This window comes from Mandrillus leucophaeus, unplaced genomic scaffold (genome assembly GCF_000951045.1).
Source record: "Mandrillus leucophaeus isolate KB7577 unplaced genomic scaffold, Mleu.le_1.0 Scaffold691, whole genome shotgun sequence".
Lineage (NCBI taxonomy): Eukaryota > Metazoa > Chordata > Mammalia > Primates > Cercopithecidae > Mandrillus > Mandrillus leucophaeus.
In genome coordinates, this window is record NW_012107486.1 from 1,456,520 (window position 1) to 1,479,597 (window position 23,078).

The 23,078-nt window shown below is 44.7% G+C and overlaps 1 protein-coding gene across 1 annotated transcript in view; it reads left to right on the forward strand.

Moving 5' to 3' along the window:
- CACNA1E (calcium channel, voltage-dependent, R type, alpha 1E subunit) overlaps nucleotides 1-23,078 on the forward strand; it is a 424,230-nt gene that overhangs the window by 251,002 nt on the left and 150,150 nt on the right. Inside the window, exon 10 of the mRNA XM_012002628.1 lies at nucleotides 22,198-22,301. Coding sequence (XP_011858018.1) covers nucleotides 22,198-22,301 — 104 coding nt within the window. The remainder of the gene's footprint in view (nucleotides 1-22,197; nucleotides 22,302-23,078) is intronic.

The following is a 23,078-nucleotide window of genomic DNA, read 5'->3' on the forward strand; positions in this document are numbered from 1 at the left end:
TTTTTTTTGCTCGCTTTCTTTCAGCAACTACTTAAGGAGTAAATACTATGTCTCAGGCCCAGTGATAGGGACTGGGAATGTAGGTAAGAATGACAGGGAAACAATTACCGTAGGAAATGGTAAACAATTACCGTAGGAACTGGTAAATCCTAGGAGTGCAGAGAAGCTTTGGTAGTGCAGAGTCCCTCTGTCTGGGGAAGGCTTCCCAGGGCAGGGGTTACTGAAGGATTTGAAGATGTGAGGAGGAGCTAGCTTGGGTGATGCTCATCCAAGGAAGACCAGGATCAGAGGCAGGTTTGGGATTGACTAACTGGAAGGACTTTGGTGTTGAGAAGTTTCAGTCTGAGGACAAGCAGTGAAGCAGCTGATGATCTCTGCTTAGCCTTCTACGTGGAGTGAGTAGTGGGGGAAAGTTGTTTGCAACATTTGTTTCCCTCATGGCCAGGGAGGGGTTATTTCACTATTATTTTTCTCTCAACTTTTCTATCAAATACACTTGTGGAGTTTCTGTAGTGTGAATTATCTTACTTCAATCTGTAAGTTCAATCTATATTCATGAAGTAGGAGGGCACCCCTAAATAACATTGAGAGGGGAAAAACATGAATATTTTCAGTTTTAGTGGGAACTCTCATATTTGACTTAGCAACATTAAAAATGATTATATAGAAATTACAAATTTTTATGGTAAAGGACACCACAAGTGATGTCAACAAATGATTAATACACTGAGAAAAATTACACGTAAAACAAAATTCTAATATAAGTGATATATAAAGAGCCTTTATAAATTTATAAGAAAAAGACAACATAGAAATATGGACAAAGAAAGTGAGTAAGCGATTCCAAGGAAAGGCAATCCATATGGCCAATCAACACCAGAAATGATGCTAAAACTCAGAAACATGCAAATTAAAACAATAAATTGGACCCATTCTTTATCCTTCAGGTTGGCTAACATTAGTAGGAAGATTAGTGGAATGTTGCCTATCTGTGGTTCTGTGTGTCTGTGTGGGTCTACTTTAATGAGTTTAGATCTAGATGCTTGTCCTGGAGGCACATTCGCAATGTGTTTTTTAAATAAGAAAAGCAAGTTACAGAGTAATGTGTATAGTATGATCTCATAAAAAAAAATTAGCAAAATGCTATGTGTAAGTTTGAATGTGCAGGAAGATAGGTGGGAAGAACACACATCGAGCCATAAGCCCTTATCACAGCAGGATGGGAATGGAGGGAGAGTGGGGGCAAGTAATTTTTTCTATATACATCTTTGTATTTCAGTTGTATACATATTGGCTTTGTAATTTAATGTACAAAGACAATTAAAATAAGTACCTAGAAATTACGAACAGATTAGTATACTTTTTCTGCCATAATGTTGTTCAAACCAGCTAGAAAACAGTTTTGTGATGCCAGGTGAGATGAACTCTCCACCTCTTCCTGAGGGCTTTGCCTTCATGCATGGGACAAAACAGTGTAATTAACATACTCCCCACGCCCCCTCCCCGCCACCTTAAAACCTAATATTCATTCATCTTTTACTTTGGCTAGTATTTAAAAAGAAAACATTTGTCAATTACTTCCCACTGACAAGCACCATCCCACTGAGGGGGCAGGCGGGAGGTCCATCTCACCACCCAGCCATACTGCCACAACACCCTTTCCATCTGGTAATACAGCCCAGGCACTCCCCTGGAATCCTGAACACACTCCAGGCCCTTTCTTTTTACTGAACACCACCTATGCTCAGAGCACGATGCCGGGGAGCATACTGTGAGAGGACACCTCTGGTATCAGGCGGCTTAAGACGTATTCAGAGAGATTGAAAACTGCAAGGATTCAAGGCACAGCAAATGATACACAGACAAGAAAAAAAGACGGTTAGAGAGGGGGATAGGGCCTGAAGGCTTGAATGGTCCCACAAGACTTTCTCAAAAGTCATCACCCTGGACCTGAAACATTAGAGCTCTTTCCAGAGTAAGTCTGTTCTCAGCCAGAGGCAACAGAGGCTGTCCATGTGTACTGGTTTCGAGTTCTGCTTACCTCCCAAGTGTCGTTTTTTCTGACCCTGACCTAATTCCTCCCAGGCCAGGCTGGCCAGCACCTTCTGAAATTGCTGTCAGGCAGCTGGAAGGCCTGGCTGGCAGGAGCCTTGGGTTTTTCACCCTCAGCCCCAGGGCTCTTTGAAGGCCTACTCTCCAAGAACAAACAAACCTGGCCTGACGCTGCATAGCTGCATAATAGGGGAGCTTTCTCGGCCTGGTGCCCAGGGTGGCAGAGCAGCCAGACAGGTGCGTGATCCTCAGTTAATTAGGTGATTATAGGTAGTCCTGCAGCCCAGGCTGTGTGCTGATTAGTCTGGGCTGATGTTGGAGACCTCTGACTGAGAATAGACTTACTCTGGAAAGAGCTGTAATGTTTCAGGTCCAGGGTGATGACTTTTGAGAAAGTCTTGTGGGACCATTCAAGCCTTCAGGCTCTATCCCCCCCTCTAACCATCTTTTTTTCTTGTCTGTGTATCATTTGCTGTGCCTTGAATCCTTGCAGTTTTCAGTCTCTCTGAATACATCTTAAGCTGCCTGATACCAGAGGTGTCCTCTCACAGTGGGCTCCCCTGCATCGTGCTCTGAGCATAGGTGGTGTTCAGTAAGAAGAAAGGTGCCTGGAGTGTGTTCAGGATTCCAAGGGAGTGCCTGGGCCATATTCCCAAATGGAGAGGGCATTGTTGCGGTACAGCTGGGTGGTGAGATAGGCCTCCTGCCTGCCCCCTCAGTGGGATGGTGCTTGTCAGCGTGAAGTAAACCCTGGAGCACCTGAGGGAGGAAGAGGAAAAGGCGATAGGTCTTCAGCTTCCAGGGACTAGACTAAAAGCTCACCTGGCAAAATGCCCATTTTATTCCCTCATTGCAAGCTGAAAGTAGAGAGCTGAGGAACCCCCAGGCTTGACCACTTTTTTGCATTGACAGATCCTTCGTGGGAGACACCTGATCCACATGGGCGTTCCCAGATCCCTTTGAAGGCTCCACAAGCTCAGGGAGATCAGATTTACCTCAGGTAGATCTCGAGATCCCACTGGAACTCACATTTTCAGGGAATTTCAGAGGTAGGGCATGAAGTACAGGAGACAGTATCAACAGCAACAAATCTGAGATTCTGAAAGAGTTCATCCCAGTGTAGCCCCAAGGACTTCAGGCTGAACCAGATTCCCCTTGAATTGAATAAGCTGATGCAATATTGGCAACTACACATTCTTCATATGACACCTCTTTTCTCAACTTCTCTTCACCCTATATCCTCCACAGAGATATCCCTGAGGGATAGCAAGAGTGGGGAGCTAACCTGTTTCTTTGCACTGAATGAGTAAGCTTGTGCCTTTCCTCTTTTCTTCTATCCATGTTTCCAGAGGAGCCGGTTATAGAGGGTATAGAGTAACCCAAGAATACAGGTCTGAGAGTAAGGGAGCTGGCTTTTATTCCAAGTGCTGCCACTGGCTCTCCGTGTCACCCTGGTCAAGGCATGCAGTGGGAGCAGGTGTTGAAAGGAGCCTGCTGCCGGGGATTGGCTGGCCCCCAAGGAGCTTATGCCTCCCTTGCTAGGATGCTAGGGATCAGGTCAGTAACACCTGTCTTTACAGTTGTGCGCTTTGTTGCATATTTAATGTTTAATTTTAAAAGAATTAATAATAGTCATAGCCCATCTGTAACCCACTTCCTGATGTGATTTGTCTGGCCCCATTTTACACGTTATCCTGTCAGAGGGATTTCATTTATAAAGTTCCTTGTTGCTGAGCCTCTGTGTATTCCGTTTATGAGCCACATGTGTCAACACCGTGGAAATGAAATTTGTACCCCCTGGATCCGTGCAGATTGATTTGATTCTGGGCAAAATGGAAATAAAACCTGTACAAGTCCAATGTTTCTGGAGCATCTGCCATCTACAGGGCACTTGGAGGAAACATAAAGACATTCAAGACACAATCCATTTCTTCAAAGAATGCACAGTCCAGTAGACAATTTTTTTAAAGCCTCCAGAAGTTTCCTAAACAATACCACAGTCTTTTGAGTTTGGAGAATATCATTACTGTTGTCAATTACTTTTTATTAGCACCCTGTAAGATATAGGTACTATCTTAGGTTGGTTTCCCTGGGAGTCAACTGTGCAAAAAAGAATTGCATGCAGAACGTCTGTCGAAGTGTGCCTTGGGAAGATACACCTGAGGATGCAAAACAGCCAAAGTTGAACAGAGGAAAGACTGACTCAAACCACCAGAACTGGATGTCCCTTCAGAGGTGTCTCTCACTGAGGCAAGGGACGGTTTCCAAGGAAGGGTGCAGCTGTGTGTGGCATATGTTTGCAGCAGCTGGGGAATAAGAGTGTCTGCCCTGAAAGTAGAACCTGAGTGTAATATTATGGTATCCACTCCAGGCATTCAAATTCATCTTATCACCATAGTTAATATTTATCGAATGCTTTCTGCTTTCCATAGCTTGAGCAGAGTGTTTTAGCTACACTGTTTCTAATTCATGCAATGTAGAGATGAGGCAGTTAAGGGGCAGAGAAGTGAACTGCACAATGAATACCATGGTAGGCAGAGAGGTGGAGAGGGGAATTGCTAATAACTATCAGACTATACCTTTTTTTTTTTTTGAGATGGAGTCTTGCTCTGTCACCCAGGCTGGAGTGCCATGCCACCATCTTGACTCACTGCAACCTCTACCTCTCAGGTTCAAGTGATTCTCATGCTTTAGCTTCCTGAATAGCTGGGAATATAGGCACCTGCCACCATGCCCGGCTCATTTTTGTATTTTTGTAGAGACAGGATTTCACCAAGTTGGCCATACTGGTTTCAAAATCCTGACCTCAAGTAATCTGCCTGCGTTGGCCTCCCAAAGTGTTGGGATTACAGGCATGAGTCATCGTGCCTGGCCTCAAACTGTACTTCACATGTAATTTTCAAAGTGCTATCCCATGATAGGGATTATCATTCCCATTATACAAATTAAGAAACTAAAGCATGGAGAGGTTAAGGGATTTACCCAATGTCACGGAACAAAGAAGAAAGAGGTGAGGCCAGGGTTTTCCCATTAGCCTATGATGTCTCACAGAGATAACCTGTCCAGTTAGCTACCCATTTTCGGCTGGAGAAGGCATCACAGACCTTGGGTAATTCATGGCCCACCTGTTTGCACCCCTTTCCATGAATGTGGACAGATCATGCCGTTGGTTGTGGGTCAATGAGCATGGTCTTTGAAGTCAGGCAGATGTGGCTTTGAATCCTAGCTCTCATTTTATGACTTACATGTCACTTCACACCTCTGAGCTCAGTTTGCTGTTCGGTAAAATGGGGGTGATAATGATGACTTCATTGGGTCATTATGAGGATTAGAAGAAAGCAGGTATGAGAAATCTCTCAGCACATTCTCCTCTCTTCTGCAAAAGGGTTCAAGGCTACACAAAGATTATCTAAGGGCAGATACTCTGAACATAGCCATAGTTTATTGATTCAGCATTTTCTCATTTGCTTGCTTCACTCAAGAGGCGAGAGAGAAAGCGAGACTGTCTTCCACGCAGTTTGCTCAGAATTCTAACACTAGCCTGTTAGTCTAATCATAACACATTTCTTCTTAGAAACAAACATAGCAACAGCAATTATATCTTACTTTTAATGTCTAATTGGCTGTAAACTCGCTTTTACTAAGTTATTTCCATCGAGCGTATAGAGCATTGTGCAGTTGGCTTATCTCGATGTCCTCCTCTTGCAGTCCCCATCTTGGCTTTATTCGGGAGGCCAGTTACGTGTGTGCTTGCCTTGTGGGTGCCCTGGAAGCTCCAGCAAAGGCCAGTGACAATGTTGTGAGCCTCCTGCTCCTCATTATCCACAGAGGCAGGAGCCTATCAGAGCCTCCAACCTTGAATTTTTGTGTGAGTTCTGCTTCTGTTCTCCTTCTCCAGGTACGTCCCTTCACCTGGCTTCTGGAGTAACCCATCCCTGCTCTCTGAACCCCACTTCGCTGTGCCTTCCTCTGCTTCTAATCCTGCCTCTACGATGGGCTCTCTCCCTTTCCTCATAAGCCAATCATTCTTTGCTGTAAGAAGTCCCACAGGGCAGCCATGCCATCCTAGCCAGACTTGGTTACGGTATGACCTGGCATTCAGAGGACACATCCCAGCACCTCTACACTGACTTTCAGCCAGATATGTCTTCACTGCTTGTTGAGACAGAACCACTTTCTTCTACCTTTATGCTATGAAGCCGCCTTTCCAGGAGCCCCACTGGGGCCAGAGCCCATGTGGGAAGATCCTCCCTTAAGCTTTCCCCCTGTTTTTCCAACTCCTGAAACTTACATCCTTCTGCAGGGTTCAGGACTCAGCGTAGGTGTGTCTGATGCCTGGTCATCCTAGAGAAGGGATTGTGGGAGGGGCTGTACCTGTTGCTATGGCAGCACCCAGTTGATATCATGAACCCATTTCATTCAGAGTCAATTGCAAGGTGAATCAATCTCCTTCTCACCCACTCCTCTACTCCTCCCTCTCCATCTCTCCCCACAGCCTTCTGTCATCTTTCCTCCTCCCCACTCAACCTCAAGCTTTCTCCTTCCTCATATCTCTCTCTCCCTCTTTTTGTACTCCTAGATATAATTCATCAATGTAGCAGCTAAAGCTACTCATGGTAGACTTCTTATTTTTTCCGAGAACAGTAGTTCCCAAACTTTAGCAAGCATCACCTAAAGGGCTTGTTAAAACATAGATTGCTGAGCTTGCCCTAGAGTTCTGCTCTGGACTCCGCACTGGGACCCAAGAAAGTACGTTTCTGACAAGGTCCCAAATGATGCTGACACTGCAGGTCCAGGGGCCACACTCTGAGAACCACTGCTCTAGACTATGTTTACCCAGTTTGATTTGGCTGTGGCTGGAATATTCCTCTGCATTTTGATTCTAAATTATTTGATTAGCTCATTCATCCATTCATAGAACAGATGTTTATTGAGCACCTATTCAGTGTGAAACACTGTGCTAGGTACTACTTAGAGAAATATAAAACCTTGCCCTCTAAGAGTTCACAGATCTGTACAAAAGATACAGTAAATAAGCAATTATTATATGGGGTGATAAGTATTGTAATAACCTACAAATAATAAGAGATTTCAAAGTATACAACCAACTCCTTGTTCATGGCAAGTAAAATATTTAGATGACAGGAATATAAATAATAATGACCTATGCATTTCTTTTTCTTTCTTTGCCAAGAATTGCCTAAGGGGAACTGAGCTTAACCTATTTAAATAATAATATTAATATCTAATGTTTGTGGAGCATTTACTAGGTTTCAGATACTGTACCACATACAGGGCATATTGGTTAAGAGTGCTGGGGTCAGACTGCTAGGGATATAGTCCTGACCTGTCATTATCTGTGCAACCTCAGGCAAGTTACTTAACCATTCTGTGCCTCAGTTTTGTCATCAAAGGAAAAGGTTATAGTACTAGTTTCTGCTTCAGCAGATTACTGAGAAGATGAAATGTGATCATGTAGTCAAAACATATATAGTAATTACTCCAAAACATGTTGACTCTTATTACCAACATATTTTGACCTGATGCTGAATATCACAGAATTGAGCTAGAGAAATTGATATCTTCCAGACTAAATAAATCTCTAGGATTTTGTCAAGAGAATCGATGGGGGCTGAACCTTAATGTGGGGATCAGAGAATTCCAAAGCAGGCCTGAGAAACCCTTGGAGCACCCGTCAGAGGAAGCAGCCCTACTTGGCTGTTGGAGAATCAGTGCACCTCAGTGGAATATAAGAAAGGCCCTGATGGATGGCCAGGATTTGGACCATGAAACTTGTTTTGGAGGAGGGAGGGGGATTGTCAGGACTGAGGCTTTACAGTCTCTGGTTGACACAGCTGAAGAAGGCAGAACCCTCAGATTGGGGTGTGAGAGTTTCAAGCTTAGCCTTGCCCAGTCTTGCCATCTAGAGAACCAGGGTCAATTTCAGGTCCAAATGCCATGGGGCTGGTGCTGTCAGCATTAACGGAGCGTTCCGTAGCAATGCCCATCAGCAAAGGGCCCCTGTTTTCTGAACCTTCTCCAAGGAGGCTGTGATCTCCCCTCTTTGATATGACCATCCCCCGCCCCATCCCTGAGAGAAGCGGTTTCCTCTTGTTATTTGGAAATCAGGGAGAGTTTCCTAATCTTTGTCTGGGGCTCCACAGGGACCACAGTCCAATTCATGATGAGTCAAGTCTCTCCTGTCTCTTAGACCCAGCTTCACAGCTGAGACTGTAACTATATGAGAAAGCAGAGTCTACCAGTTTTGTTTTAATCTTTTCTGAGCTCATCTGAGATGAGAGTGATAGAGACTTTCTTCTTCAGAGAGGATTAGAAGTTCTTTGTGGCAAGATATACCTGGGAAGGGCTTATTAAGTGATAATCCCTGATAAAGCCCCTCTAATCATCTATTAGTTTTGCCATTTTAGTGGTGGGGAAAAAAAAACAAAACCCTAGGCACTTAATTAACTCTCGGGGAAATCTTTCTAATCACCTCTTTCTTTCTGTCTTTCCGTCTTTTTGTGTGTCTTTCTTTCTGTGTGTCTTTCTGTCTTTCATCCTTTCTGCTTGTCTCAGATTTAATTGGAGCCATACATTCAGCTTATTCGCTTATTTGTTTATTCATTCAGCAAACACTTGCTGAGCACCTACTGAGAGCTGAGTTGGGTTCTGGGCCAGAAACAGATAAACCAAACCTGCTTCTTGTTCTTGAGAGTGTCAAGTCTTGTAGAAGTGAACAACATACCAGCCCACAATGATTATGTTGCAGTTAAGTGGTATGGTGGAATTCAGTGCAGGATATAAGGGAGTGACTGACTCTGGGAAGGTGTTTTAGTGAAGGTAACATTCAGTCAGGGTTTGAGCAGAGGCTTTTCAGCTGGAAAAGGTAGGAAAGACATTATAGGCAGTGGGGACAACATGAGCAATAGTTAGGTACTAGACATAGGAAAGAACATGGCATAGATTGCAAGAAGCTGGGTGTGACTGTGTGACTTGGTATACAGGTAGGCAGATGCTGTGAGAGACAGATGAGCTAGAGAGGCTAGGTTGGGTCAGTCATTTGTCATGGGCAAATCCCCATTGCAAGGCATTAAACAGGCGAGAGACAGGGCAAGATGTGTTGGTTAGAAATGACAACTCTGGAGAATGAAACCAGCTGTGCCTGGGAATCACTTGCCCCACTTTACAAGATCTCCCTGGCAACAAAATGGCTGTTGTACAACTAGCCAGGGAATTTGCTGTGACAGTCTTCCAACCTTATCTGACATCCAGAGCAGAGGAGGAATTGCCAAGTTAGGGTGTAGATATCAAAGGAATGGAAACAACACAACATTGGAATAGGATTACAATATGAAATTAGAAACTATTTTCTCCGCTGGTACTGTTGTAAATACCAGCATCCATAGCTCCATTCTCAAATATATTCTGAGTTAAAACATTGCTATTTTTGTCTCTAACCCCCTTGCCCTCTAACCCAGGCAATACAATATAGCTTCTTGAGGAGAGGCCTAGGCTGGGTGTGGATTCTGAATCTTCAATATGCTTACTGTGGGAGCTTGGGCACATCCCCTGTGCCTTCTGAGCCTGGGTTATGTTGTTCTTGTTGCCTGTTGGTTTGTGATATGGTTTGACTGTGTCCCCACCCACACTCTCATCTTGAATTGTAATCCCTATAATCCTCACAATCGCCACATGTCAAGGGAGAGACCAGGTGGAGGTGATTGAATCATGGGGGCGGTATCCCCCATGCTGTTCTCATGATAGTGAGTGAGTTCTCACAAGATCTGGTGGTTTTATAAGTGTTTGGTAGTTCCTCCTACATGCATTCTCCTTCCTGCCTCCTTGTGAAGAAGGTGCCTTACTTTCCCTTCCACCACGATTGTAAGTTTCCTGAGGCTTCCCCAGCCAGGCTGAACTGTGAGTCAATTAAACCTCTTTCCTTATAAATTGCCCAGTCTTGGGCAGTTCTTTATAGCAGTATGAAAACAAACTAATAGTTTGTTACATGTTCAATTGCAATAGCACTTCTCTTGCATGTGGTTGTGAAGATTAATGTATGCTATTCACCTGGTCCAATGTCCAGCTTAGAGTAGAGTAGATGCTTTTTTTTATTATTATTTATTTATTCTTTTTTTTTTTTTTTTGAGACGGAGTCTCGCTCTGTTGCCCAGGCTGAAGTGCAGTGGTGTGATCTCGGCTCACTGCAAGCTCTGCCTCCCAGGTTCACGCCATTCTCCTGCCTCAGCCTCCCGAGTAGCTGGGACTCCAGGTGCCTGCCACCACGCCTGGCTAATTTTTTCGTATTTTTAGTAGAGACAAGGTTTCACCGTGTTAGCCAGAATGGTCTCGATCTCCTGACCTCGTGATCTGCCTGCCTTGACCTCCCAAAGTGCTGGGATTACAGGCGTGAGCCACTGCACCCGGCTGAGTAGATGCTTAACAAGTGGAAACCATTATTATTTTTCTCCCCTTTGTTACATGGAGCCTTAGGGTCTAAGTGACAGGAAAATGTTCAGATAAAGATGTTTTAATTATGTCTTTTTAGTACTTCTAGAAAGAGGTCTGAATGGGTTTAGGTTGGCTCTGCCCTCTGACAGCTTATGTGCATTCTTGTGTTGCTCTCCCATCTTCACTGCTCTTCCTACATTCCACCCTAATGAACAGCAGAGAGAGCTATGCAAAGTGGTCAAAGTAAAAAGGGATTCTTTCCGATGTTTCCCAGATTGGAGAAACAATGAACATGATTACTTTATCATCTCTATTTTGTTTTAACCTTGTTGTGCCCCAAACTAATGGGGATTCTCATTTGGAATGAGCTTTGTGTATCTTTGGGGAAAGAAGGGAGCCAAGATGAATTTCTAGGGGGGCAGCAGGAGAGTGAATAAGAGAGTACAAATCAAGAGATGAGAAAAGAGAAGGGGGTTGGGAGTGGCAGAATTGAAACCTGAGAGTTAGAGTCCATGAGAGAGAGGAGAAGCAGAATGAGAAATATGGAGTCTGAGTGGGAAGGAACCCCACATCTGTTGTCTGATACAGGCACCTACTGAAGGGAGGAATTTGGCATCAGTGTTACTCACAGATGGTCGCCTGACACAGTGATTCCTATAAATAACAATTATATGGCACTAAGGGAAGTGGATGAGGCTACTTACAAGTGGAAGTGACCAGCCTGGGGACTGACTGTCCCCAAGGTCTGTCAAAGAGGTGAGGGGAGGATATTTTGTGCACATCTATAGCTCAGTGTGCTATGAGAAACTGACCTCGTAGGGCCATCTTGGAGCGACTCACCCATGTACCCTCAGACCTTCAGGTCATGGATAGGCATGTAGGACTGACATTTCATTATCACTCCATCAACGCTGATGTAGACTTATTGAGCATGTCTTTCATCGATGCTATCTTGGGTTCCAGAGATACAAATACTTTCAAGCCATGGTTCCTTGCTTTCAACCTGTTTTTATTAAGGAATAGGAGTGTTTCCTTTGGCCACAGAATAAGTGAAACTAACTGTCCTGGGGCTTCTTCAGGAAACCAGTGGGGCTAACCAGACTTATGTAGTGTTTGATACACAATTATTAATTAAAACAGAGATGTTCAGTGATAAATTAATTCACCTTCTGCTCAGAATTCATTGAGGAGGGAAGAATGAAAGCCATGAAAAATGATTATCTGAAGCTTTTTTCTTGAGTGTCTGCTCTTATAGGCTGTGCTGAATATTTGAGTTAGCTAAGTGTACTTGCTGTATGTCAACAGAGATGACATTTTACAGGTGATATATTTATTTCCAGAGAAGGAAACTTATATAGGCTTGTGAAGCAGAAGAATGCCAGCAGGTTTCTAATCTCCTATTAGTAAACAACATTATCGAGAATCTCCTGTTTGCGGAGTAATATTCTAGGCATTGGTAGAGTGAACACAGAAATAAAGATGCAGTTCTGTCTTTAAGAAACATTCAGCCCTAATGGGAAGGGAGGACCAATATGTAAAAGAGACAGAACACATATAAAGAAGGTCTATAAATAAGTGTAAATAAATGCCTGAGTGCAGCACTTAATGTTCTGTTTTCTATTATAGGTATTTGTACTCATGACTTAGCCTTCTTATGGATACTAAAGCCCTTGAGAACTGTTTTTTGTTTCTCATTCATCTTGTGCAGAGTACACACTCAAAAGTGTTGAATGAATATGTATGCTACTGTGAGGTGTGCCTGATTGCTGGGGGAATTCTGGAGTGAAGTAGAATGACATGTTTAGGGGAAACCTTACGGTGGCTTAACAGTGTTTTCAAGTATGAGAGGACTTGTAATGGTGGAGTAAGGGGACAGGAGAGAGAAGACAGAAGGAAGAGTTCACAGGGACTGAGCAAAACCAAACAATTTATGCCACCATTCAGGGTCCTCCATGATCTGATCCTTCAGGCCTTACCTTGCCTTGCTTGCTACCACCAAAGGCAGCCCTCTGTGGTCTTAGCATTCCCACCTCTTTCTCTCTCCTTGGAATATCTTCCTCTGTTGATTGGCCAAACTGAATCTGCCTTCCACTTCATGTCTGGGTGAAAGTACAGTCTCAGGAAGCCTTACATGACATATCTATCCTTGCTCCTATCTTCATTAAATGCCAGTGTTTGCAGGTCTGATATCAGTGGTCTTAACCTTCAGAGGACATGAGAGACAATCGTGGTCTTCAATCTCAGGTAGCTTTCAAATGAGATAATGAGGCAACACAATTTTTTTTTTTTTGGTGAGACTGAGTCTCGCTCTGTCACCCAGGCTGGAGTGTAGTGGCGCGATCTCAGCTCACTGCAACCTCCATCTCCTGGGTTCAAGTGATTCTTCTGCCTCAGCCTCCTGAGTAGCTGGGACTGCAGGCACGCCCACCCAGCTTAATTTTTGTATTTTTAGTAGAGACGGGGTTTCACCATGTTGGCCATGCTGGTCTTGAACTCCTGACCTCGTGAACTGCCTGCTTCGGCCTCCCAAAGTGCTGGGATTACAGGTGTGAGCCACTGTGCCTGGCCTAAGGCAACACTACTTATATACAAAATAATGAGAGGGTACAGGGCTGTGTATAATTAGGTGCTAAACAGAGTGGACAGAACAGAAGAGCTGTGCAGAGTGGATTGGAGGTCAGAAGTCCTGCATTCTGGTTCTACTTCCATAACCAATGAGTGGAGTATCTTTTGGCAGTCACTTGGCTTTTGAACCTTGGTTCTTCTGTAAAATGAGGGGTTTGTGCAAGATTCTGTGGTTCCTTCCAGCTCTAAAATCTGTAAGACGATGTAGGTTAGAGTACTTATATTAGACTGAGTGGAAAATAGTGATTTGTTAGTGAGAGGGAGAAGGGAACATCAGGAAAAGCAATAAATGATGGCGACCAGAAGGATTGATCCCTGACAACCATAGGACAAAGTGGAGAATCAGAGAAGGACTGGTTGAAGAGAGGTTACCTTGGTATTATCCAGCATGCTCTTTCTGGAATAGGATGGGCATTGCACAAAACATTCACAATAGAGGATATATGAAGCCTCCTATACTCTTTTGCTTTTCTGATACTCACCTCCTCTCTTGTTCTCAGAGCCCTTTCTGGTGCTTGCCCCTCTTTAAAGAATACAAATCTCTTATCAGCAAGCACTGTAGAAGGGGCAAAGGGGTGATGCGCTTTAGCTCATCACCACTGGACACGTTCTCTTTAATACTCTCTCAAATTCACCTGCTTTGGCTAATCTGCATATGGTGGGGGTGGTGTCAGAGCAACACACTGGCCTTTTCCCAAAGCAAAGCAGGATCCCAGCCTGGATGGCCCAGCACAGGGTCAACTGCCTCTGTCCTGGCCCCCCCAGATCGTCTGCCTCTCCAGCACCCTGGGCTGTGGTTGCAGAGGGCCTTCTTTTTAATTTTTTCTAATAATCATTGTTTTTTCAAACCCCGAAACAACACTTTGTTATTGCATGAAAGTTGCAAAGTATAAAAATAATTTTAGGAATAACTCATTTCTACCCCCTCACTCCCCCCCACAGGTTATCACTATTAACATTTTTCCCTGTTTTGACTAAAAAAGGATTTCTTTTAAAATTCACCCATGACCCAGAACTATTTAAATAAACTAATTTTATTTTGGAAAAAAACCCTAAAACTTTTATTATAGAAATTTTCAGTCATGCAGAAAAGTAGAGAGAACAGAATATTGAAACCCTGTGTAACCCAGATCAGCCCCAGCAGTTACAAGAAGACCTTCTTAAGAGGATCCAGCATCTCCCAGTTGGGCTTCTGCATCAGGGTTCAGGAAAGGAGAGGAGAGGGATGGGATAAACATCACATGACATCGATGTTGGAATTACTAGGATTTAACCAGAGGGATTTTAAGCACAATAGGACCCTGAGCCCTGCCCATATTGGAGGTGCCCACTTTTGCAAACTCTGCCACAGCAGCTTTCATAGTCCTATGTGGCACCGCTGTTTGCTCTTGAATTGCCCTCCCAGGAGCGTGGATGGGTGTTCACTGACACACGGGTACCTGCCTGCCCAGTGCCAGTGGTGAGGGCTGCCCACATCTGGGATGGGCCGTGCCTGCCCTTGCAGCTGCCTGGCCAGAGCTCCTGACCCTGGTCTCGGTAGCATCGGGTGGCAGCTTGTAGGTTGGAAGGAGGAGTGTTTCTTTCTGTGCTACTCCTCTTTGCCAAACACTCTGCTGCATTTTCCTGCTGGCAAAAGAAGGGGAAGAATAGGTCGTGAAATGTGGTTCTGGATTACGGCACTGCTGCATCCTCAGTGACAATCACTGACACTCTGGGCAGCGGGGAGATGGTGGCTGCATCAAGTCCAGAGGATTCAGAATGACCAGAATGTGTGGGAAGCCTTGCTTACTCATAACGGCCCCGGCTAAGTCAGATGCTGCCTCCAGAGATTGTTTGTGTGGGGAGACTTAGTGTGTTTATTAAATATACTCAGGGCTCCAAGTTCCAGTGAAACACCCTGCTCCTGGGCCTGGCAGGCTCAGCCTCCTGGCTGGGTGGCAGCAGGTGCTTATGTTTCACTTGGAGCTCTAGGTCCTCATTCTTTCCTCTGCCCCCCAACCTTTGCCTCTTGCCTGGGGGCTGAGAAGACAGCTTTCATTTTTCTGGCGCAAGATCCTAGTGGTGTCTGTCCTATCTGTCTTTTGTTCTTCCCTAGAAGGTGGTAATGGTATGGGTAGGATTGCTTTTAAGAGTTCTGGAACTAAAGCAGGCATGAAGAGTCAAGGGTTTGCAAGAAGTTGACCCATTTTGGTTCTAGACTGTGGCCCCAGATCTGCTGATAAGTTGCTTGGATCCTCAGGGAAGTCGCTTTGCTTCCTTGGGGCTCAGTTTCTTCTATGGAATGATGAGTTGGATGACTTGTTCTCATCATCCTCTTCCAAGAGTATGACTGGATTTCCTAGTCTGCAGGAAACCCATTATAGGCACTTAATTGCCCAGTGACATGTGGGGTATGCTGTACATTGTATCCTTTTCCTAAAATGTGGTGTGGTCAGAGGACCCATACAGTGGCTTTGAGGTAGAAACACCATCCAACTGGTGTGACTCAGGGGAGGGGTGTTGCCAGCTTTGTATGGTGGTCAAAACCCTGATAGGATGCCTTAAATCAAATTCCCTAGAAACTGATTGTGAAATTGAGCTTCTTGTGGCAGTGTTTTAATGAAGGACTGCTCTTAGGAGTTACCCGTAGATATGTGAGGGAAGCAGAATAGGTCAAGGGAAAAACTAGGCAAAGCCTCAGCCTGGTTCCATGGGCAGCCCAAAGTGTGAATTCCACCACAGCAGTTGTCTTACCCAGTGGCAAAAGGGCTGGGCCGTTGATAACTTCTACATTAGGTCGTTATCTGTTATAGCCCCCCATCATCACCAGCAGGGGCAGGAATAACATTCTAGGTGAAGCTGGTCTGTCAGGCAAGGGCAAGGCATCTGAACAGCGTACAGGGGTGAGGCTGGTGTGAGTTATTAGCAGCCAACAGTTATGTAGCAGCTGGGGGATGAGACATGGGCGAGAGTGCCACAGAACCTGCCACGTCCTTACTGGTGAGAGCCGGACAGGGAGGAAGGCAGGAACAGGGTGGGAGAGGGCTGTCCTGGGTGGCTGATTCCTGTGGATGGCTCAGCACATGCAGGGAAGTGTTCAGATGGGATTTCCAATTAGGCCAATCTAAGTGATTGTTCTAAAATTTGGGGTGATGTTACATTTGGGGTGGGAGATAGAGTGCCTAGGAAGGGACATGAGGAAAGCCTTAGGGTTATCTGGAGGCTGGTTGTCCAGTGATATTTAACCTTTTCATAGTTAACCTTTTCACTGCCTTTCTGGCTTCTGCTGTCTCAGCCAAGGTAGTTTCTTAGACTCCCATGTGATTGTTTTCCCTGAAAGCTTCAGCACATCCTTTTCTGACCTCCTGGACCATGCAGGCCCACCTGCCCCAGTGCCCTGTGCTCCCTTCATAGCACTGACTGCACTCCAGAGTTAAAGTTACATTTGTGTGCGCACTTGCTTCATGGGTGTCTCCCCCGTTAGATCACAAGTTTCAAAGGACTGGGACTGAGACTGTCTTACTCATCATCCTGAAATCATAGAAAAGTATCTGTCACATAGTAGGTGGCCCATGAATGTGTTGAATTAAAAATATGGCATTTCAACTCTAAGACATGGAATCCAAGTCCCTCGGGGTGGGATAGGAGCTGTCATACTTGGTGCTGGAGGAAATGGGAGCCTAAGGGAGGGTGTGTTGGCCTGTGAGGTGCAGGAGACCGGATGTGTGGCTATGAGGGAAGGTGTGAAGCAATTGAATCAGTCCCTGACCTCTTTCCTTCCCCACTCGCTGCTCTGTGAATTTTCCTTTCCCTGGGAGTGGTCAGCAGAGGCTTTGGACAGATGCTTCTGAGGGATGAATGCCCTGGCTTTTTTGCTAGCCTATGTTGGCTGCTCCAACCATCTCCTGACCCGAGCTCGGTTAATAATTAAGGAAGCCGAAGATCTCTCCTTGAGATGGAGCCTTGAGTACAGCAGTTCTTAATCAAAAGTCATCTTGCCCCCCAGGATATTTGGCAATTTTTGATTGTTGCATCTGGAGAAGTACTAGTGGCCTCTAATGGGTAGAGGTCAGGAATGTTGCTAAGGCACACAAAGGACAGCCCCCATCACACAGAACTGTCTGTCCACAGGTGCTGGCAGTGCGCAGTGGAGGAAACCCTCCCTAGGCCAGCCCTGCTCTAACCAGCAGGTGCTGCTGCCAGCCTTTGGAGCAGGTGTCTTCCAGAGACCCTTTGCTTCTGAAAGGACCATGGAATCAGCATCTGCCTTACTCCCAGCCCCAACACACTCAGCCTTCCCACTCAATCATAGGCAATTCAGCCTCCCAGGTTAGAGCTGCTCTGTGAAGAGGGTGCACAGACAGGGAGAATGTTTTCCATGGAGCCCTGGGGAACCCCGTTAGAGACCTGTCTCTGGGGCTGGGGGCTGGGCCCTGCTCACATAGCCTCAGCTCAGGGGACCCATGGGGCCCCTTTCCTCCTGCTTGCTGTATCTCCATCCTTCTCTCCAATCCTCCTCCCACCCTACCTTGTAGCATCTCCCCCAATCCCCTGGAGATTAATGTGATAATTGCCATGTGTGCCTGTTTACACAGGGAGTGGGTGAGCTCGCCACCCCCATCAGTCAGGTTCCCAAAGGAACACATTCCCACAATGTCAGGACTGGTACCCGCTGAGCACTCCTGTGCAGGTGGGCTGCCGCCCCCGAACTGCTTTCTGTCTGTCATCACCCTCGTCGTGTGCACGTGTGCATGTGTGTGTCACTCAGGGGATCGGCAGGTGAGGAAGATGGAAAGCAGCCAGCATGCCAGTCTAGGGAAGAGCTGGGTGGGGAGGGTGTTGGGAGATGGGAGGAGCATCAGTGCCCCATGTAAGAGGACACTGACCAAACAGAAGCGCTCTTCTGTGATGCCTGACTCATAGTAGGTGTTGCATGAGTGGTGTGGGATGGAGGGGCTAGCATTTTCTGGGCAGCATTCTTTGCAGGGAGGGCCCTGGTTTCCCTTAGCTGCTCCACAGTAGAGGCCTGGGTTGTGAAGGTTCTCGTGGGGCCAGGATCTTGATTGGAGTACTTAGCATGGCTGTCCCGTGTTCCTGAAGGAAGAGTTGCTGGGGAAAATAGAGTGCAAGTCTTACATGAAAGGAGCTTGTGAGAACTGCCACTCTGTCACAGAAGCTGGGGGAATGCTGTAGAGAGAGAATGAGTGATTCTCCCTCTCACTCACGGCAACCTTCCTCTCTTGCACCTCCTGCTGAGACAGAAACGTGCACACCACGAGAAAGAAAACAGTCACAACTCCACTGTTGAACTGGCAACTTCACCCCGACTCCCACTTCACGTGCTTTCTGGGTACTTGCTGCCTCGAGTTGTCGGTCGCTGCTGCTTTTTTTAATCTCAAAGGACACTTGAGTCGTTGTTTCTCCTACACTGGACAATTTTGTTTTAATAATGATGAATCAGAAGGAGATTGAAGCCCCAACTGGCCTCAGAAAGAGCCGTGCCATTTTGAAAAAGGGAAGCACGCATTCCTTTGCTAGCCTGCGTCCTGCCGAGGTGTGTCCCTTTGTCCTACCGGGTGTGTCACTGACCCATGGACAAGCATGCAAGGGGAGTGGAAGCCACCTGGCCAGGAAGAATGAAACAGGAGGGAGAGGAGCAAGGTGTGGAGAGGGTGGGGCAAGCCTATTAAAAGGCATGTGATAACCTACAGGAGCTGTCAAGCTACTTTCTCCAAAAGAATCTTTTAAGCTGTCAGTCATCTTCAAGAACCCCTAGGGCCTTGCTGGTGCTGGTGTCGTCCCAGCTATTCTTTTTCTCCTTCTAGTTCCCATCCTTCTCCTTTTTCATCCAGCAGGCCCCAACACTGTGGTGGATAATGTTTGCGGCAATTCAGAGAAATCTCCACAGATTGAGGGGGGCTATCAGAATGAACTGTATCAGTGTATTTTTAACAGGAGAATCTTCTTATTAGAATCGTGGACGTTTTCTGATTAGTTGACCATCTATGTGTGCCAAACCCTTAGTTAGGTGCCAGATACAGAAATGAGCAGACAGTTAAGGTTTCTGCCTGAATATAGGTTGAAGCAGCACCAAAACATACTCACAAAATGCTGAATCAAAAGACACTGCTCATCAATGGTTTTTTATAGAATTGAGAAACACATTCCAGATTCTGACCCACTGTAGTTCCTACATTTCATAGACTATATTCCTTGATGTGTTACTAGATTTTCTCTGAAAATGAGGGTTCCATGATCAAAAGCGTCTATGAAATGATGGGGTAAACAAGGTAAATAATGTTCTTTTTTTGTGGATCTCGTCAGAGGCTCAGAAGAAAGTATAATCTGCTGTGTTTCCCAAATGTCTTTGGTTACAGAAGCCCCTTTTCCACAAAATACATTAACTTCTTACAGATCTCTAGCAATGAGAACAATGTAATTTTGGACATCCTCTTTACAGCATCCCTTGCAAGTAGTCACCCGTGTGAAATTGCTCTGAGCCACCCTCAAACTGTAGCTCAATTATTTAAGAACAAAAATATCTTAAAAGTCACAATTTCATCATTGCTATTGCTGATACCTGCTAATGTTTATTGGCAACAAAGTCCTATCTGGGTGCTGGATATAGACTCAGTTTTTCTTGCCAAGGAATGTTGCGGTGCTGGGGGGTTTGGCCACTGGCTAAGCCATAGAGTGAATAAACCCTGTTAATCTGGAACTCTACTGGTGAACCATCAGAGCTAGCCAGCCTTACAGAAGGACTGATTTGTGATCATGAATAAACACAGAGCTAGCTATACAAATATCATTGCAATTCATTTTTCAGCTCATAGGGAAGGTCCATGTCTTAACAAACTCAGAGAAAATGGCTTCCTACCTCCGTTAAAACCCTCCACAACTCTTGGCATCTAGTTCCTCTGCATCTTTCTGCTAATATTCAGGAACAGTTTTCTCTGAGTTCTGGCCCACATCTTCCCTGATTGTATTTAATTGACCAGACCTGATTGAACCAAAGAGCTCCATCTTACACACTGAAATTGGCAGGTGTCTGCATCTGTCCCTTCCCATTCAGAAAGTGTTTTCTTGTTTACTTTTAACTTTTATACTGCTTCAATTGCAATTATCTCTCTCTGAATAGTGTTGGGGCAAAACAAAACACACAAGTTTGGTGAAAGGAGATTGTCTTAGAAGCTGTTTTAGTGGTGTGATTCTTCAAATACTTAAAAACGGAACTAGCATTCAACCCAGCAATCCCATTACTGGATTTGCTTATAACCCAAAGGAATATAAATCATTCTCTTATAAAAACACATGCATGCATATGCTCATTGTAGCACTATTTATGATAGCAAAGACATGGAATCAACCTAAATGCCCACCAGTGACAGAATGGTTAAAGAAAATGCAGTACATATACACCATGGAATACTATGCAGCCTTAAAAAGAATGAGAACATGTTCTTTACAGGAACATGGATGGAGCTGGTGGCCATTATCCTTAGCAAACCAACACAGAAACAGACGACCAAATACTGCATGTTCTCCCTTATAAGAGGGGGCTAAATGATGAGAACACCTGGACACAGGGAGGGGATCAACACACTGGAGCCTTTTGGAGGGTGAAGGGTGGGGGAAGGAAGAGGATCAAGAAAAAGCAGCTATTGGGTACTAGGCTTAATACCTGGGTGATGAAATAATCTGTACAACAAACCGCTGTGACATGAGTCACATATAACAAACCTGCACATGTACCCCTGAACTTAAAATAAAAGTCAAACTGTTTTTAATGGATGAATCGACTATACAGTGATAGCTGCCATGATTGGTAAGAGGCTATATTCTGCAGACTGGAATATTTGAATGGGAGATAATTTGGGAGAAAACAAGAGAATGTCACAGAAGTCCACAGGAAACATGAGGACAATGAATCAAAATACATTTTCAAAATTTAGTAGTGAGAGGGGGAAAAGGTAAATTGGAGGGACAAGAAATACTTTGCCATAGAAATTCTGAGTTCTGGTCTTAATTTTACTAATTTAGCTTGTGAGTTTTAGGCATGGCATTTGACTTTGGCCTTGTTTTTCCAGTGAATTAAAGATAAAATATCTGTTGTAAGTTTCAAATGGGTCTTAGAGTTTGTGTGTGAGAGAGTGGGTGGGGGGTTGAAGAGATTTCAAAGCCCTGCATATGTGAAATGCAATTCAGGAAGACTATTTGGAAAGACTTGGAGGTGCTGTCAGGGGAGGAAGAGTCAAAGGGAAGACTGAGAACCCTTAATTCAGTGGTACAGCTTTTAGAGAGGGTCCCAAGCTCTATTTCAAGGTTCTAATATGACATCCTGCTAAGAATTGCTTCTTTCTTTTGTTTAAGTCATAAGATATAATTCTTCTTCAATCCCTGACCATTGAAGGGTCTTGCAACTGGTTCGTGATATGAGAATCCAGAATATGGATTTGCAGGCATTTTTTAATTCACTGAGTGTTAACATTAGAGTGCAAGTGATCACTCTTCAAATCTAGATTTGTTCCTTGTTCTGGCCAGAGCCTTGCGGGGGCCAGGCCTGGGCCAGCTCTGTACTATTGTACTGTGATGGAAGAAAGCAAGCTGGGTCCGGGTCAAGGGCTGAGCAAGACACAGAGGACCCTAACATTTCTTCTAAATAATCCTGTCAAGGCCTTTGCTAGCATCCATGGAATAGATTGGGCACAACCTGCCTTTGTCTTTTTGAGAATTTGCCCAATTTTGTGTGCAGAGGCTTAGAACCTACATTACCAAATGCTGTAAAACCAGTGGTTGTTTGCATGACTTTGGAAAAGTATCTGACCTTTCTGTATTGTCTTCCCATGTGCTAAGCGAGGGTGTGAGAATATTCCAACTCAGTATATTAGGGTGAGGCTCATGCTATGTTCTTCATTATGTACATGGGAGATTGTGAGCTAACTCATAGTAATGCCAAATTGGGAATGGAGTAAGGCAATATTTAACTGTATTGCATTGCGCTTGTTACATCACCCTCTGTGAAGCTGCAGGAATGTTAGCTTTACTTATGGAAGATGGCTTTAAGTATTAAGGAACCATTTTTCTTTCTTTCAGACCAATGATGCCTTAGGAGCCACCTGGAATTGGCTGTACTTCATCCCCCTCATCATCATTGGATCCTTCTTTGTTCTCAACCTAGTCCTGGGAGTGCTTTCCGGGTGAGCCAGATGTTTCTCTCTTCTTAACTCATTTGCTGACTGCTAACTGTAAACTAATACCTCCTGACTCATGGCAGATTCATTCATTTAACCTTCATTTAGAAGACACTTACCGAGCAGTTCTTCTGTGCCAAATGCTTTCTAGATGCTGGGAATACAGTAGTGAACTGTCGTTCTAATAATCTTAATTATTTTCAGGAATTAAAAAGTCTTGACCTCAGGCACAACACTGAACACAGTATCTAGTGAGAGTTCATTTATTCATCCATGCTTTCATTCAGTAACTCAGCAGACAGAGACCTATGTCAAACATTGTGCTGGTTGTTAGGGAAATAAAGTTGAATTAGACACAGGCTCTCCCTCAAAAGTTAATTACTCTGTAGTGTATTGGGCATCAACTCTCATATTTGTGGCTTGTATTAGTTTGTACAAATCTGCAACTATTTGGTGTCCAATACCATGGTAAGCATTGCCAGGAGCACACAAAGTATAAGGTGTGGTTCCTCTCCTTAAGAAACATGTTTTGCTAAGAAGATGATGCAAACACATGAAATGGAGAATAGTTCTTTTACTGACTTATACAAGATATAATCATTTGTTTTGAGGAAAGAACAAATCTATGTAGTCTGAAGTCATCAGGGGTAGTTTCATGAAGGATTGGGATTTTGCTTGGGTTATGAAATATGTAGTAGGATTACACAGACTATATGGGAGTGAACATTTCAGGAAGGGGAACATTACACCGTAAGCAAAGATGAAAAAATGGGACTTGTCATG